Source organism: Cervus elaphus, chromosome 11 (assembly GCF_910594005.1).
Source record: "Cervus elaphus chromosome 11, mCerEla1.1, whole genome shotgun sequence".
Taxonomy (NCBI): domain Eukaryota; kingdom Metazoa; phylum Chordata; class Mammalia; order Artiodactyla; family Cervidae; genus Cervus; species Cervus elaphus.
In genome coordinates this window covers 60276215-60290503 of record NC_057825.1, presented here as the reverse complement: position 1 = coordinate 60290503, position 14289 = coordinate 60276215, and the positions used below count along the sequence as shown (strand labels likewise).

Sequence of the window (14289 nt, the reverse complement as noted above, 5' to 3'; positions counted from 1 at the left end):
GGAAGCTGATCTAGAGCGAGTATGAGAACTGCAGGGAGCAGGACATTTAGGAAATGGGAGGAAAGGGCCAGAGATGTGGCTGGAAGAGCAGAGGACGCCACGGTGCAGAGAGCCCGGGCTGCCCGCCCCAGAGAGCAGCCTCCATCCTGCAAGGCCCAGAGCCCACTGGCCCACAGGGGTCAACAAAGGCAAAGCTGGCCACATCCCGGGAATCGTGTGCAGTGTACCCTGAATTGGGGACTGTGGGCTCTGAGTAGGGTACAGCTGGGAGCTGAGTTGAGAGACGTCCACCTGCGATCACGTCCAGCTCTGGGCCTCTGTCGGCTCATCGGTTGCATGGGGGCAGGGGGTGCAGTCCTGGTGTTCATGCTTGGGATGTGTGAGAGGCAGGACGAGGACTCCTCACAAGGGTCCAGGGTGCAGGCACTGTGAGCACTGGCTGAAATGATTTCCAAGGATGACTCGGGGGTACACAGGTACAGCGTGGGGTCAGGTTGGGGATGCACACATGGACATGCGTGACAAACAGCAGACACACACACAGCCCACGGCAACCAGGACTTGAAAGGTCAAAGGTTGTGGACACTCCCCACTTGGCCACTGCCCGTGACACATTCACTAGATACCTACGGCACATCAGCTATCAGCCCCAGAGAAGACGCAGGAAGCCCCAAGTGTGCTCCACTCCAGGAACCGGCCACTGACCAGCCGCCCCAAACCCAGAGTCCGGGAGCCTCAACATCTGTTCGGTTGCTGGCAGAGTCGGGGCGGGGTGTAGGGGTGTAGGGGGGCAGGTGCCTCTGGGGGAAACCCAGAGAGTCTCGGAGAAAGAAACAGGGCTCAGGCTCAGTTGTAAAGAGAAGTCCTCTGGGGAGCCCTGCCTCCTGCCACATGGTGAGACGAGGGAGTGACCCACAGGTCAACCCCACCTGAATTCAGAAGACTGTGGGGCAGCCTCCTTCTCTTCAGAAGAGGGGCTTCAAGGCCAGGGCCCCAGGGTCTGGTGACGCAAACCACAAAGAGCAAGAGAAGGGTTGGGAGTCTGGCCTCACCTTCACCTGCAGGGGGGTGGGGCTGGGGCGTGGCCTCACCTCCACCTGCAGGGGGCGTGGCCGGGGCGTGGCCTCACCTCCACCTGCAGGGGGCGGGGCTGGGGCACTGTCTCACCTCCAGGTACAGCAGCGGGAGGGGCTGGGGCAGGACCTCACCTCCAGGTACATCAGGGGGGCGGGGCGGTGGGGGGGGGGTCTCACCTCCACGTATAGCAGTGGGAATATCCCAATCTTGTCTCTCAGCTTGCCCTCTGCCCAGTTGTCATCCACTCTTCTGATTACGGTCAAGACTTCATCCTGGAAGTGGCCCATGGAGACAAGCCCAGGGACATGCATGAAAACAGACAGAAACAGAACCAAGAGATCAGTCAGTGTCACTGATGCTGAGGAAAGACTCTAAGTGATGACTCGTTATGAGATCTGACATGAAAACTGTTCATCCTCACATCTTCACCCGCGATCGCTTTTCCTCTCTGGTATTGATTTTAGAGGCCAAGACACTCCGATGGAAGTGTATGGCAATTACAATCTAGTGAGCACTTTAAAATTCATGTTCCTAGTAATTACTTATGGATAACATTGTTTTCAATAAATATAAATTCAGCTAATCCTTTCTGTGTTTCTACCTCCATCAAAGCACAAAATATGACCCAATCTAATTCATTTACTTAGAGTTGTGGAAGTCTGAACAAGCCTGTTAAATTCATCATGCCAGACGGTATCAAGGATAGAGGCAGAAGGCGGACAGAGGCAGAGACAGGAGAGTTGTGAAGCAGGGAGACAGGTGGCCAGAGAGGGTGGCCCCACCTAATGCCCACACAGGTGCCCGAAGCTGATAGGACAGTCGATGAGGGTGGCAGAGGACGAGGAGCAAGGGGACGACCTGCCTGGTGCACCCACAGGTGCAGGGACAGCCGACAAGGTGGGGGGCGGGATGAGGAGTGAGGGGATGATGGGCAGCAGCGAGCGTCGGGGCCCAGGCTGGTTAGGCCAGGGGAAAAGTGGAACTACTCAGGGGCGACCAGGAGAGCCCTGAGGCCACAGTGAGCTCCACTCAGATTCAGCCAGAGGATGGAGCTGAGATCCTGCCAATGGCGCAAAGGAAAAGACAACCGCAGGCTTCTTATAAGTCAGCGCTTTTGCGAAAGCAAAATAAATCAAACAACAAAAAAAGACATTTAATTTTGTAAAATTAAAAATTAAAAAATGCCAGATTATTTTGGTAAAAAAAAATAAAATACACAATATCCACACTGTTATTTGAGACTGGTCAAGAAATTAGACTCAAAGAAACAAAAGAAAAAAAATAGGAAGTACAAATACTGGAAAAAAGACCATATGATTTTCTACCTAGAAAAACAGAGTATCAATTAAAAATTAGAATAAGTAAGAACTTGAGAAAAGCTGCAAATTTTAAAATAAATACATAAAAATCATTGGTTTCCCCATCTACTGCCAATAATCAATTAGAAATGTGATTAAAATTGGCTAATGATTAAAAAAATAAAGGTGATTCTCTAATTCACTGCATATGTCAAAATTAATTCCACAAGTATTAATGATTTAAATGTTAGGGAAAATAAAAATTAAAAAACCTTAAAAGTCCAAGAAGAAAATATGGATAGATGTTTAATCTTGAACTGGGGATGGTCTTAAGAAGTAAATAACAAAGATTTGGCTAGAGAAAAATGAAATCCTCTACGTTAAAAACAGCAAGAAAAAGACAAAAAGGCAAATACTCTAGAAAAATACTTGCAGAGAATTGGAAAGAAAGACTGAATATTCTTGCTACATGAGGACTTAGAGACACAACAGGAAAAAGAGATATATAAATACTTTAAAAGGAAAACAGGCCAAGGGCAAAAATCACATAATTTACAAAAAGGAAGAAAACCAAACTGCTGTTAAATACATTTTAAAATGTAATACCTAACATTCAAAAAGTACAACTTTAGAGAGGAAAATTCCTTCTCTCCTCTTTGTTCTTTGGGTGTCTATCAGATAAGCAGGGATGAACATAAGCCAGCCAGTGTGGTCAGTGTGACGTCTACAGGCACTTGACCACTGCTGTCAGGGATATAAACTTATGGAAGCAGTTTGGCTATCAAATGTGAGACCCTGCATACACACTGATCTGAAAGAACATTTCTAGAGCCTCTTTCTTAAGAAGATCAAAGACATGCAAGAAGATTCAGCTCTGAACATGCTCATTACAGTGTTTGCTCAACTAGAGAAAAACTAGAGACAAACGTACAAAGAGTGTTAGTTCGATAAATTACGATATGTCCACCAATATGACGCCAGTCACCCAGTCCTGCCTAAGGAGGATGGGAAGGTGGAGATGCTCACAGTCTGGAGGTGCAGCAATTCAGAAGATGGGACCCTAAAAACAGAACCTCTCCTCTCCCACTAAAAAGCCAATTTACAGCAGCACCCTTTACGTGGTACATTGTGTCTGAATATCAAAAAGGAAAAAAATCACTAGATGTCCTAAAAGGCAAAAAACAGTTTGAAGACAAAGAGCAAGCATCAGAACCAGACTTAGATATGGAAGGAATGTTGGAATTATCAAACAAGTAATTTAAAACAACTATGATTAATATGCTAAGGGCTCTAATGCATTAGGTAGGAAGCATGCAAAAACAGGTAGGCATTGCAAACTGGCAGGTGGTAAGTCCAAGAAAGAACTAAAAAGAAATGCTGGAGATCAAAAACAGTGCAACAGAAATAATGACTTTTAGAGGCTTATTAGTAGATTTAACACAGCTGAGGAAAGAGTCTCTGAGCTTAAGGATGTCTCAATAGAAACCTCTCAAACTGAAAAGCAAAGAGAAGAAAGACAAATAAATAAACAAAAATCCATAACAGAATGGAATATCCAAAAATTGTGGGATAACTACAAGAGGTGTAATATACACGTAATGGGAATATAGAAAGAAGAAAGAAAAAATAAACAAAAGAAATATTTGACACAACAATAACTGAGGATTCTATACCTTGCAAAATAACTCCTTCATCAATAGTGAGGGAGAAATAAAGGCTTTCTGAGACAAACAAAAATTCAGGGAATTCGTTGCCAGGAGACCTGCCTTGCAAAAAATGTTAAAAGAAGTTCCTTAGAGAGAAGAAAAGCTGCATAGGTCAAAACCTTGAATCTACATAAAGAAAGAACATAGGAGAAGGAATAAGTGAAAATAAAAGAAAAAATAGTTCAAAATAATAATAGCAACAATGAATCTGATTAAATATATCTATCTTCCTACCACATATATGTATATCTATGTATACATAAGCATATATTACAAGTGTGTAAGTATATTGGAGAAGGGCATGGCAACCCACTCCAGTGTTCTTGCCTGGAGAATCCCATGGACAGAAGAGCCTGGTGGGCTACAGTCCATGGGGTTGCAAAGAGTTGAACATGACTGAGTGACTAACACACAGACAGATGTAAGTATATATAATATGTATATTGACATACATGTTAAATGAATATCAGCAATGACACAAAGGACAAGAGGAAGGAATTAGGAATATTTTATTATTATAAGGTACCCACACTGTATAGTGCTATTTGAAAGTGGACTTGGATTAGTTGTAAATGTGTATTGCAATCTCTAGGGCAACCACTAAAATAATTGTTTTAAAGGTACAACTGATATGCTAAGACAGGAGAGAAAATGAAATCATATAAATTGCTCAATTAAGACTATAAAAGGCAGAAGAGAGTAGAAAACAAAATAGGAACAAAAATCAAAGACAACAAACAGAAAACAAACAAAGGTGGTAAATATTAATCCAACAATATCAATAATCCCTTTTAATAGCAATAGTCTAAATGTACAAATTGAAAGAGAATGTCGTGGTGGATTAAAAATAAACAAGACCCAACTATATGTTGTCTACAAGAAACCCACTTTAAATATAAAGATACATATAAGTGAAAAATAATGAGATAAGGAAAGATATACCACGCTGACACTAACCAAAAGAAAGCTGCAATAGCTATAAATGAGAGACAATGCAAATCACTAATATTAGTAATGAAAGAGGGGACATGACCACAGATACCTTGGGCATCAAAAAGATAGTAAAGAAATATTATGAACAAATCTATGCCCACAGATTTAATAAACAAAATGGGCCAATTTCTTTAAAGACACAATCTGCCAAAATTCACACAAGAAAAATACTAATAGACAATCTGAATAAGTCTGTATCTGTTAAAGACATTGAATCAATAATTAATACACTTCCCAAACAGAAAGCACCAGACCCAGATGGATTCACTCATGGATTCTACCAACATTTAAGGAAGAAATTATGCCAAATTCTCTAACAATTTCTTTCAGAAGACAGAAGCAGAGGGACCACTTCCTAACTCATTCTACGAGGTCAGCATTATAACATACACTTCTCTAAAGAAGATACACAGATGGTACATGAAATGATCCTCCACATCATATGTTATCAGAGATATGCAAGTTAAAACAACCGTGACATGCCACTGCACACGATTAGTAATAGAAAGGCCAAAATCCAGAACAATGGCAACATCAAAAGGATTGTAAAAGGATCAGTGGTTACCAGGAGTTGTGGGGGAGAGTGGTGGCTTGTGCAAGCTTCCGATGGGAGGGACTGTCTGTGGGGAGAACTGGGTCTTGCTCTGGTGGGCAAGGCCACACTCAGTAAATCTTTAATCCAATTTTCTGCTGATGGGTGGGACTGTGAGCCCTCTCTATTAGTCGTTTGGCCTGAGACGGCCCAGTCCTGGAGTCTGCAGTCTCTATGGCAAGGCTATGGGCTGGACTGTGCACCAGCAAGTGACCAACTTCCTGATATCACTGAGGCGAGTTCCCACCGCTCTGCTCTGCTCCAACCCGACCCACACCAGGGACACAACCTCCGTGAGGAGTGCTGAGAGCTGAGTGGCGCCGCAGAGCCGCCAGCACCTAGTTCCATGGGTCCTGCCAACAGTCACACCTTCTCCCACCACCAACACAGGACCCAGAAAACGATGCCTGGGTCCTGTCCGGCCTCAGATTTGCTATCATACTTCATAGCCTAGGGCCGGGGTAGGCATCTGCTCTGCAGCCTCTTGAGAATGTGAAGAAATGCACCCCCTGGAACCCCAGCTGCATTGGACAGGGCAGGCCCGAGTCCAGGGCACAGTGCGCTGCTCACGGGGGTGCTGAGGCCTCCGCCAAGTCAGCTGAGCAGTTGTGCAGGGAACTCTGGGCAGCACCACTGAAGCTGCAGACTCTCCAGCCTGGGCCAGGAAGTTGGCATCTCAGGATCTGCTGGCTGTACCTTCTCTGTCTCGTGCTCAACTCTGCTCTTTTAGGATGGGAGCTGCCAGAGACGCAGGAGGAGAGTGGGTGAAGGGGTCTGGGTGAGGGCCAGCGAGGCCGGATGGAAACTGCCGCCAGCAGGCAGGTTGGCTGGAGCCCGGTTCCCCAGCGCTGCCCAGGGTGGAGCAGCAAGTGTCCTCTTCCTGATGCCAGGACACTGGTGAAGGGCTGGAGAGAGGGACAAGGTCTGGGCCAATCTGGCTGCGTCAAGGGTTTTCTGGATGAAAGTTGCTTCTGTGACATCTTTCCACCTTCAGACACACAACTCTGCTTCACTTTCAGGCTCTCCGGCAAGTGCTCCTCTCGCGGGTCAGTGGATCCCCTAGGCCACCTCCCTGTTCCAAGCTCAACCAACATCGAGGGCCAGGGCCCAGAGGCAGAGCTCGGGGTGGTCCTGAGTCGCCTTGAACACACACTGGTCATGTGAGGAGTGGACCACCTTCCTGCTCAGGCTCAGCGGGCAGCACATTGGCAAAGGAGTCAGGCCCCACCTCAAGGGGCTTTAACTGCATTTCTAATTAATTTACCCAACTCTCCCATGTTTGTAGGGTTCCCCTGTGGCTCAGCGGTAAAGAATCCTCCTGCAATGCAGGAGACACAGATTCAATTCCTGGGTCTGGAAGATCCCCTGGAGGAGGAAATGGCAATCCACTCCAGCATTCTTGCCTGGAGAATCCCATGGACAGAGAAGCCTGGTGGGCTACAGTCCATAGGGTGGCAAAGAGTCGGACACGACTGAGCAATGAAGCGTGCATGCACAAACCCCTGTCTGTGCGTGACTCCTGCCAGGGAAAAGCCAAGCTGCAGACAGATGAGTCTGTTAGGAAGCCCAGGCCTAAGGCTTTTCCTCCCTGACCTGCCAGGAGACTGGGGTCTCTGCCCGCACCCAAGTCCCGGACACCACAGGGTGGCTGGCCGAGTACACTGCCCCCAATACCCTGTCAAAGGGACGTCTCACACACTGAGAGCCTGGCCCACACCTGGAGAGTTCCCGCAGCAGCTCCAAGAAGACCAGCCCTGGGGGCTGGACCGTTTCCTAAACGTGCTGTGGGGTGGATCACACATGGGGAGCCGGCCCTTCCAGGGGCCTCCCAGCTCCTCAGCCCCCTCTTTCCCTGAAGCCACATGGTCTCCCAGAGGCAACGAGAAGCAGAGACCAGGAGAGGCCCTTCAGAAACGCCTTGAGAGTGTCGTGACTGCCCTCAGGACGGAGGACACACGGGGGCCCAGGCTGCTCACAATGGGCACAGTGGCCTTGACCTGGGGGCTGAGGGCTTCCACACCCCTGCAACCCCGCCCAGATGCAGTCACCAGGATGAGACGGGCGCAGGGGACCCATCTGGGGACTCAGCTCCAGTGTGTGTGTCTGTGGAGGAGGCCCAGCCTCATGGAGTTTCCTGGGCAAAGGCAGAAAGGACAGGAAGCTGTGGGCGTGGAGGCGAGCCCCTGATTGGTGCCTGTTTTGAAACTGGCTCCCAAAATGCCTTTGTTCGTTGAATCCTATCAACCCCATTTTATAGTCAAAAAAGATACTCAGAGGTAAAGTAAATGATTCAAGTGAAAGTAAAAGTGTTAGTTGCTCACTCGTGTCCAACTCTTTGTGACTCCGTGGTCTGTCCATGAAATTTTCCAGGCAAGAATACTGCAGTGGATTGCCATTCCCTTCTCGAGGGGATCTTCTGGACTCAGGGATTGAACCTGGGTATCCTGCACTGCAAGCAGATTCTTCACCATCTGAGCTACCAGGGAAGCCCAGAGTACCCAAAGTAAGAGATAAAAGTGAAGGTGTCACAATTTGAATCCCATCTCACTCAGGAGCTGACACTCTGAATACATTTGATTTCTATTCCTGATCAGAACTTGCTTTGGGTTTAACGCTGGGCCAATTCACGAAGCAGAGAATCCCTTCATTGAGGAAGGACCAGTAAATACTCAGCGGTGGAGGAAGACCGAAGGGAGGGTTTGGCGGAGCTGCCAGCAGGAGGGGCGTCTGCCGGAGTCCGGACAACAGTGGGGCTTTAAGTGGGCTTGGTCGGCTCGGAGCAGCCAGCCCAGCCCCACCCTGGCACGTGGAGGGCACTGTCACGCGGGTGACAGTCCGGAGGGACTGGCTGCAGAGCGGATGCTGCCCTGCTGTCTGCCACCTTCAGTCGTCCCACCCACACATGCCCAGCTCGTTGGAGTGGGACTGCTATGAAGTATAAATTGTGCTTTTTATAGCTGCTCTACCTACGAGAAGTAATTATGCATTCTCTTCTTCAATGAAACAAAGACTTTGGTTTTAGAATGACTTTAATTAATGCAATTTTAACAAGACTGTTCAAGAGCTGACGTCGAAGGTAAGAATCTTGCTTTGATGCGCATGCCTCATGCCTTTTAAAACCTCATCCGTCCCACCACAATGCTACTTTTTTAAAGGGAAGTTAGCACCATCCGTGGATTTTAGACGCTCCTTCTTTCCTTGCTGAGTCCAGAAAGGAACATATCCAAACAGCAAAACACTCCCTGGAGGCAAAACCAAGCTGGTCAGAGCCACATGGTCACTCAAGGTGGTGAGATTGAGGCTGTTAGAACCAGTATTCCAGGCCAGTGGAGGGAAGCTCAGGCTGGCACGCAGGGTGGCAGGGATGGGGGTGGAGGGCGGGCAGTGGTGGCTGGAGGGGAGAGAGGAGAATGGGCAGGTGCTCAGACAAGCAGGCTGTGCCCTAACTTAAGGGGTGTGGAGTGGGTGCTGGTGACACGCCTGTGTGAACACAGTGGGGAACACGGCGGGGCCACAGCAAGGTCTTCATCAGGAAGCATGCCCTGCCATCTCCAACTCTCCACGTCAGTCCATGGATTGAGAGAAAGAAAGCCCTGGAAGAGCAGCCCGAGGGATGCGTGGCCCACCGGCTCCCACACCTCCGCTCCCTAATCCGGGCTCAGAGTCCTGGGAAGACCGGGGGCCACCCGCCTCGACGGCACAGTCCAGGATGCCAGGGGCCCCCGTGATGTAAAGTGGCAGCAGTACCACCAGAAGGTGAGTCTCAAGGACCCGAGTTCGCACCTTCTCCACGAGTCAGCTTTAATGTCTCTTTTGAAATACTACACATTACCTGCCGCCTTGACCAGACACTCCGCACACCTCCTGGGTGACCCCACTGCCCGTCACTCTCAGGAAATGTCCCCTGCACTCCTGCCCTGTCTCCCCAGCCGACCTCAGGCTTGTTGGTACAGCCCGGCTCCCAGCGGGGCTTGGCTCGGCACGTTTTGCTGGTGAGCAGCCAGGTGCCCCTCTGTCCTTTGACCAGTAGGCTCTGGACGTCCCCCCGGAGGTGAGGGTCCCAGGCAGAGGCTGGCACACGGAGCGTGTGATGGAGGAGGAGGACAGGGAGGCTTCTCCCTTCTCTCACGGGGCAGAGACGCTGGCGGCTCCCGCACTGCAGCTGTCCACTCGGTGAGCCTCCTCCACGAAGGCTGTGAGGAGGGCCCACCCCGACCCTGTCAGCCGTGATGGGTCTGTCTCCTCACAAGGGCTCAACCCAACCCCCAAGGGGCAGCTCTCTTGATCCTTACAGCACAGAGTGCCAGGGCCCAGGGGTCTCAGGGCAGGCTGGGCAGGGGAGTGGGCACCAGGGGCTCTGCTGCCTGACCTCATTCAGCAGCCCGCGCTCCAACCACAGAGGGGGACGCCTAGTGTTGTGTTCGGGGAAGCTGCAGGGCCGGGTGACAATCGCAATGAACAGCCTGATGGAAGGGAAGTGGAGAGAGTTAAACGTGAACGAAAAGAGATCATTCACCTTCGGGCTGAACAATGGAACGACCTGCACAGAACAGGCCAACTTTGCTCAAAATGGAGCACGGGGTACTCACATCCCTGCACAGCGCTCGGCACCAGAGCTAAGCTTGGCTCTGAGCAGAGGAGAGGCTCACAGTGAGCTGGGACCTAGCTCTGTGTTTACAACTGTGTGTGGGGAGAGACTGGAGGAGGAGACACAGGACAGGACACGGGAGAGGGCGAGGACTGTGAGCCTCTTAGAGCTGAGGCTTTGCTAGACACCCACTGACCGGAAACCCCCTCCACAGGTGGAACCTGTCCACTCTGGCCGGGCATGGTAGTAACCACTTGCGTTAGTTATCTCACAATAGGTGATACCAACAGGGAGCTTGGAACCAAGAAATTACCACCAGCTGGAAGAATTTGGGAGGAGATGCCAGCCCCTAATAAGCTCTGCCAACCTCCCAGGAACCCTGGTGCTGGAATCCATCTTGGCTGAGAGAGGCACGCGCCACCAACAAAGACCCTGAGTCAGACCAAACACAGGCCAAGCAAGATGACTGGCCAGAAACAAGCCGGTAACTAACCCCATTACTGTAAAACCAGGGGCTGTGAGCCACGTGGTGAGTGGCTCTCCTGGGGTCCTGTTGTTCTCTGCCTAGGTGCCCTTCCTAGTTAAGTCTTGTGCTTTTTCAGCACATGTATCACCTCAGACAATTCATTTCTGAGCATTAGACAAGAGCCCACTCTCAGGCCCTGGAAGAGGCCTCCCTCCTGCAACAGCTTCAACATCAGGAAGACAGGCTTCCGGGGACCCTGGCAGGCAGTTGTGAAGATCAACAATGAATCGATGATGTTTCCGAGGTCCAGGTGCTATGGCCCTCCCAGCCCTGGACTGGGAAGAAGTGAAGCAGCCAGGAAGCGGGGACGTTCACAAGCCCTGACTCTTCAGCCTCTGCGTGTTGACACTGCACCCCAAAGGCCGGGAGGCTGGAAGCCAGGCCCCTCCGTGTCTCACTCGGCCCCCAGGACAGTTCAGTTCAGTTGCTCAGTCGTGTCCGACTCGTTGCGACCCCATGGACTGCAGCACGCCAGGCTTCCTTGTCCATCACTAACTCCCAAAGCTTGCTCAAACTCATGTCCACTGAGTCAGTGATGCTATCCAACCATCTCATCCTCTGTTGTCCCCTTCTCCTCCTGCCTTCAATCTTTCCCAGCATTAGGGTCTTTTCTAATGAGTCAGCTCTTCCCATAAAGTGGCCAAGGTATTGGAGTTTCAGCTTCAGCATCAGTCCTTCCAATGAATATTCAGGACTGATTTCCTTTAGGATGGACTGGTTGGATCTCCTTGCAATCCAAGGGACTCTCAAGAGTCTTCTCCAACACCACAGTTCAAAAGCATCAATTCTTAGGTGCTCAGCTTTCTTTATAGTCCAGCTCTCATATCCACACATGACTACTGGAAACACCATAGCCTTGACTAGATGGACCTTTGTTGGCAAAGTAATATCTCTGCTTTTGAACATGCTGTCTGGGTTGGTCATAGCTTTTCTTCCAAGGAGCGTCTTTTAAAATCATGGCTGCAGTCACCATCTGTAGTGATTCTGGAGCCCCCAAAAATAAAGTCTCTCACTGTTTCCATTGTTTCCGCATCTATTTGCTATGAAGTGATGGGACCAGATGCCATGATCTTAGATTTCTGAGTGTTGAGTTTTAAGCCAACCTTTTCACTTTCCTCTTTCACTTTTATCAGGAAGCTCTTCAGTTCCTCTTCACTTTCTGCCATAAGGGTGGTGTCATCTACATCTGAGGTTACTGATATTTCTCCTGGCAATCTTGATTCCAGCTTGTGCTTCATCCAGCCCAGCATTTCAAATACATGATGTACTCTGCATAGAAGTTAAATAAGCAGGGTGACAATACACAGTCTTGACATACTCCTTTCCCAATTTGGAACTAGTCTGTTGTTCCATGTCAAGTTCTAACTGTTGCTTCTTGACCTGCATACAGATTTCTCAGGAGGCAGGTCAGGTGGTCTGATATTCCCATCTCTTGAAGAATTTTCCACAGTTTGTGATAGAAGAAGTTTCCACAGTCAAAGGCTTTCGCATAGTCAATAAAGCATAAATAAATGTTTTTCTGGAACTCTTGCTTTTTTGATGATCCCACAGATGTTGGCAATTTGATCTCTGGTTCCTCTGCCTTTTCTAAATCCAGCTTGAACATCTGGAAGTTCATGGTTCATGTACTGTTGAAGCCTGGCTTGGAGAATTTTGAGCATTACTTTGCTAGTGTGTGAGATGAGTGCAATTGTGCAGTAGTTTGAACATTCTTTGGCATTGCCTTTCTTTGGGATTGGAATGAAAACTGACCTTTTTCAGTCCTATGGTCACTGCTGAGTTTTCCAAATTTGCTGGCATATTGAGTGCAGCACTTTAACAGCATTATCTTTTAGGATTTGAAATAGCTCAACTGGAATTCCATCACCTCCACTAGCTTTGTTCGTAGTGATGCTTCCTAAGGCCCACTTGACTTCGCATTCCAGGTTGTCCCCAGGACAAGCGCACAGGAATTACGACTGGTTTGCCACTGACTGGGTCCCGAGGTCTCAGTGGAGCCTCATATGGCCCAAACACATGCATCCACCCTCAGACCCTCCAAGAAGGGCCAGGACGGGCTGGTTTCTGGGCCCGGCTCCCACTCCAGGATCTGACAGGGGTCTCTGCCATGGTCTCCCCAGCAAGCCCCCTCCAAGGGCCCATGAGCTCTGCACACCCGTGACTTGGGTAACAAGGGTCCTGCCCCCACTACCAGAGAGCACCTGTCGGTGGGGCTGGGTGCCCCCTCTTCCACCCGGCAGACTCTCAGTATGAGAAACCACTCCTGTCTCCATCGGGGCAGGGCCTGGACTCACATGCTCACCCAGGCTCTCGGCTGGGGCTGTGGTCAGGGGACGGCCGCGTTCGAACACACCTTACCTTGCTGAAGCTCAGACAGTCTTTGTCCTGGTCTCTGTCCTTCATCTCGAAATCATAGAGTGCTTTGCCCTGGGGCGGGGCTGGGGGCAGTGGCCGCACGCTCTGGACGAAGCCGGCAGGCAGGAGGCCGTGGTACCAGAGCTCGTCGCCCCGGCGCTGTAGGACGACAGCATCTCCTTCTCCGCACCTGAGTTCCCCAGGCTCTGTCCCCTCGAGGTTGAGCAGGGCTTTGCCGGCAGGTGGTGGGGGAGGGCCCTGGAAACAGAACAGGCGTTACTCAGCAGCTGCCTGGCCAGTGTCTGACCTGCGGGGCCCCCAAGTCTCAGAGCCCAGGAAGGGGGATACCTCTGAGGAATACAGGGTACTGACAGCCCACCAGGTATGCACAGCGCTTGGCACAACAGCCTAACTCGACTCGCCCCAGAAACATGGGCCACGCCCTGCTGGACGGGGTCTGCAGAGGGTCCCCAGACATGCCCCAGGCCTCCCTGAGGGCTGCCACACGCTAAGCTGGAAGGATGCTGAGGAGGAGCTGGGAGACCTTCATGCAGACTCTGAGACGGACACGGCCCCTACCCGGGCTCTGGCTCCAGACGCTTTGCCCACCACTGCATGCTGACTGCTCATCCCCTGGGTGCCATCCCCCCTGCTGCATTCCCGGCTACCACCATCACACAGGACGGTGACTCAGAATGTGTGTCTGGGGGGTTTCAAGCTGAAAGGACAGACTTTGTGTGTCTTTCGCACCCTCCCACATCACCGCTGCAGGGCCTGGGGGCACAGGCTCCAGGCCCACCAGGGGGGAAGGCACCTCTAGGGCTGAGAGTGCTCATGAGGGGTCCCGGCTGCCCCACCACCCCACATCTCGCCCGCCATGGCCCCTGGCTTCCGGAGGTCAGAGAGGTCTCATCCACAAGGGCCTGAGGCAGGTCCTTTTTAGGTCTCGGGACGCCCCCATCCTCCTGTCAAAGGTCATCGAGCCCATTGCCCTTCTGATCTGCCGTCTGGCCTCGAGTCACCCTCGGGCCCCCTGCTCTTGGGTAACACGGCTCCACTGAATCCCACACCTCGTGCCTGGGGCACCTGCCAACTAACCCCCAGTCTGGTTTGTGAAGGCCAGGGCGCCTGAGTTTCTCTCCTGCTTCTCTGCA

The 14289-nt window shown here is 50.5% G+C and overlaps 1 protein-coding gene across 1 annotated transcript in view; it reads right to left on the bottom strand.

Moving 5' to 3' along the window:
- The window catches only part of SH3RF3 (SH3 domain containing ring finger 3), a 156639-nt gene that overhangs the window by 67219 nt on the left and 75131 nt on the right, over positions 1–14289 (bottom strand). The window contains exons 2-3 of the mRNA XM_043917908.1: positions 13139–13393; positions 1254–1349 (exon numbers count right to left, since the gene is read on the bottom strand). Coding sequence (XP_043773843.1) covers positions 1254–1349; positions 13139–13393 — 351 coding nt within the window. The remainder of the gene's footprint in view (positions 1–1253; positions 1350–13138; positions 13394–14289) is intronic.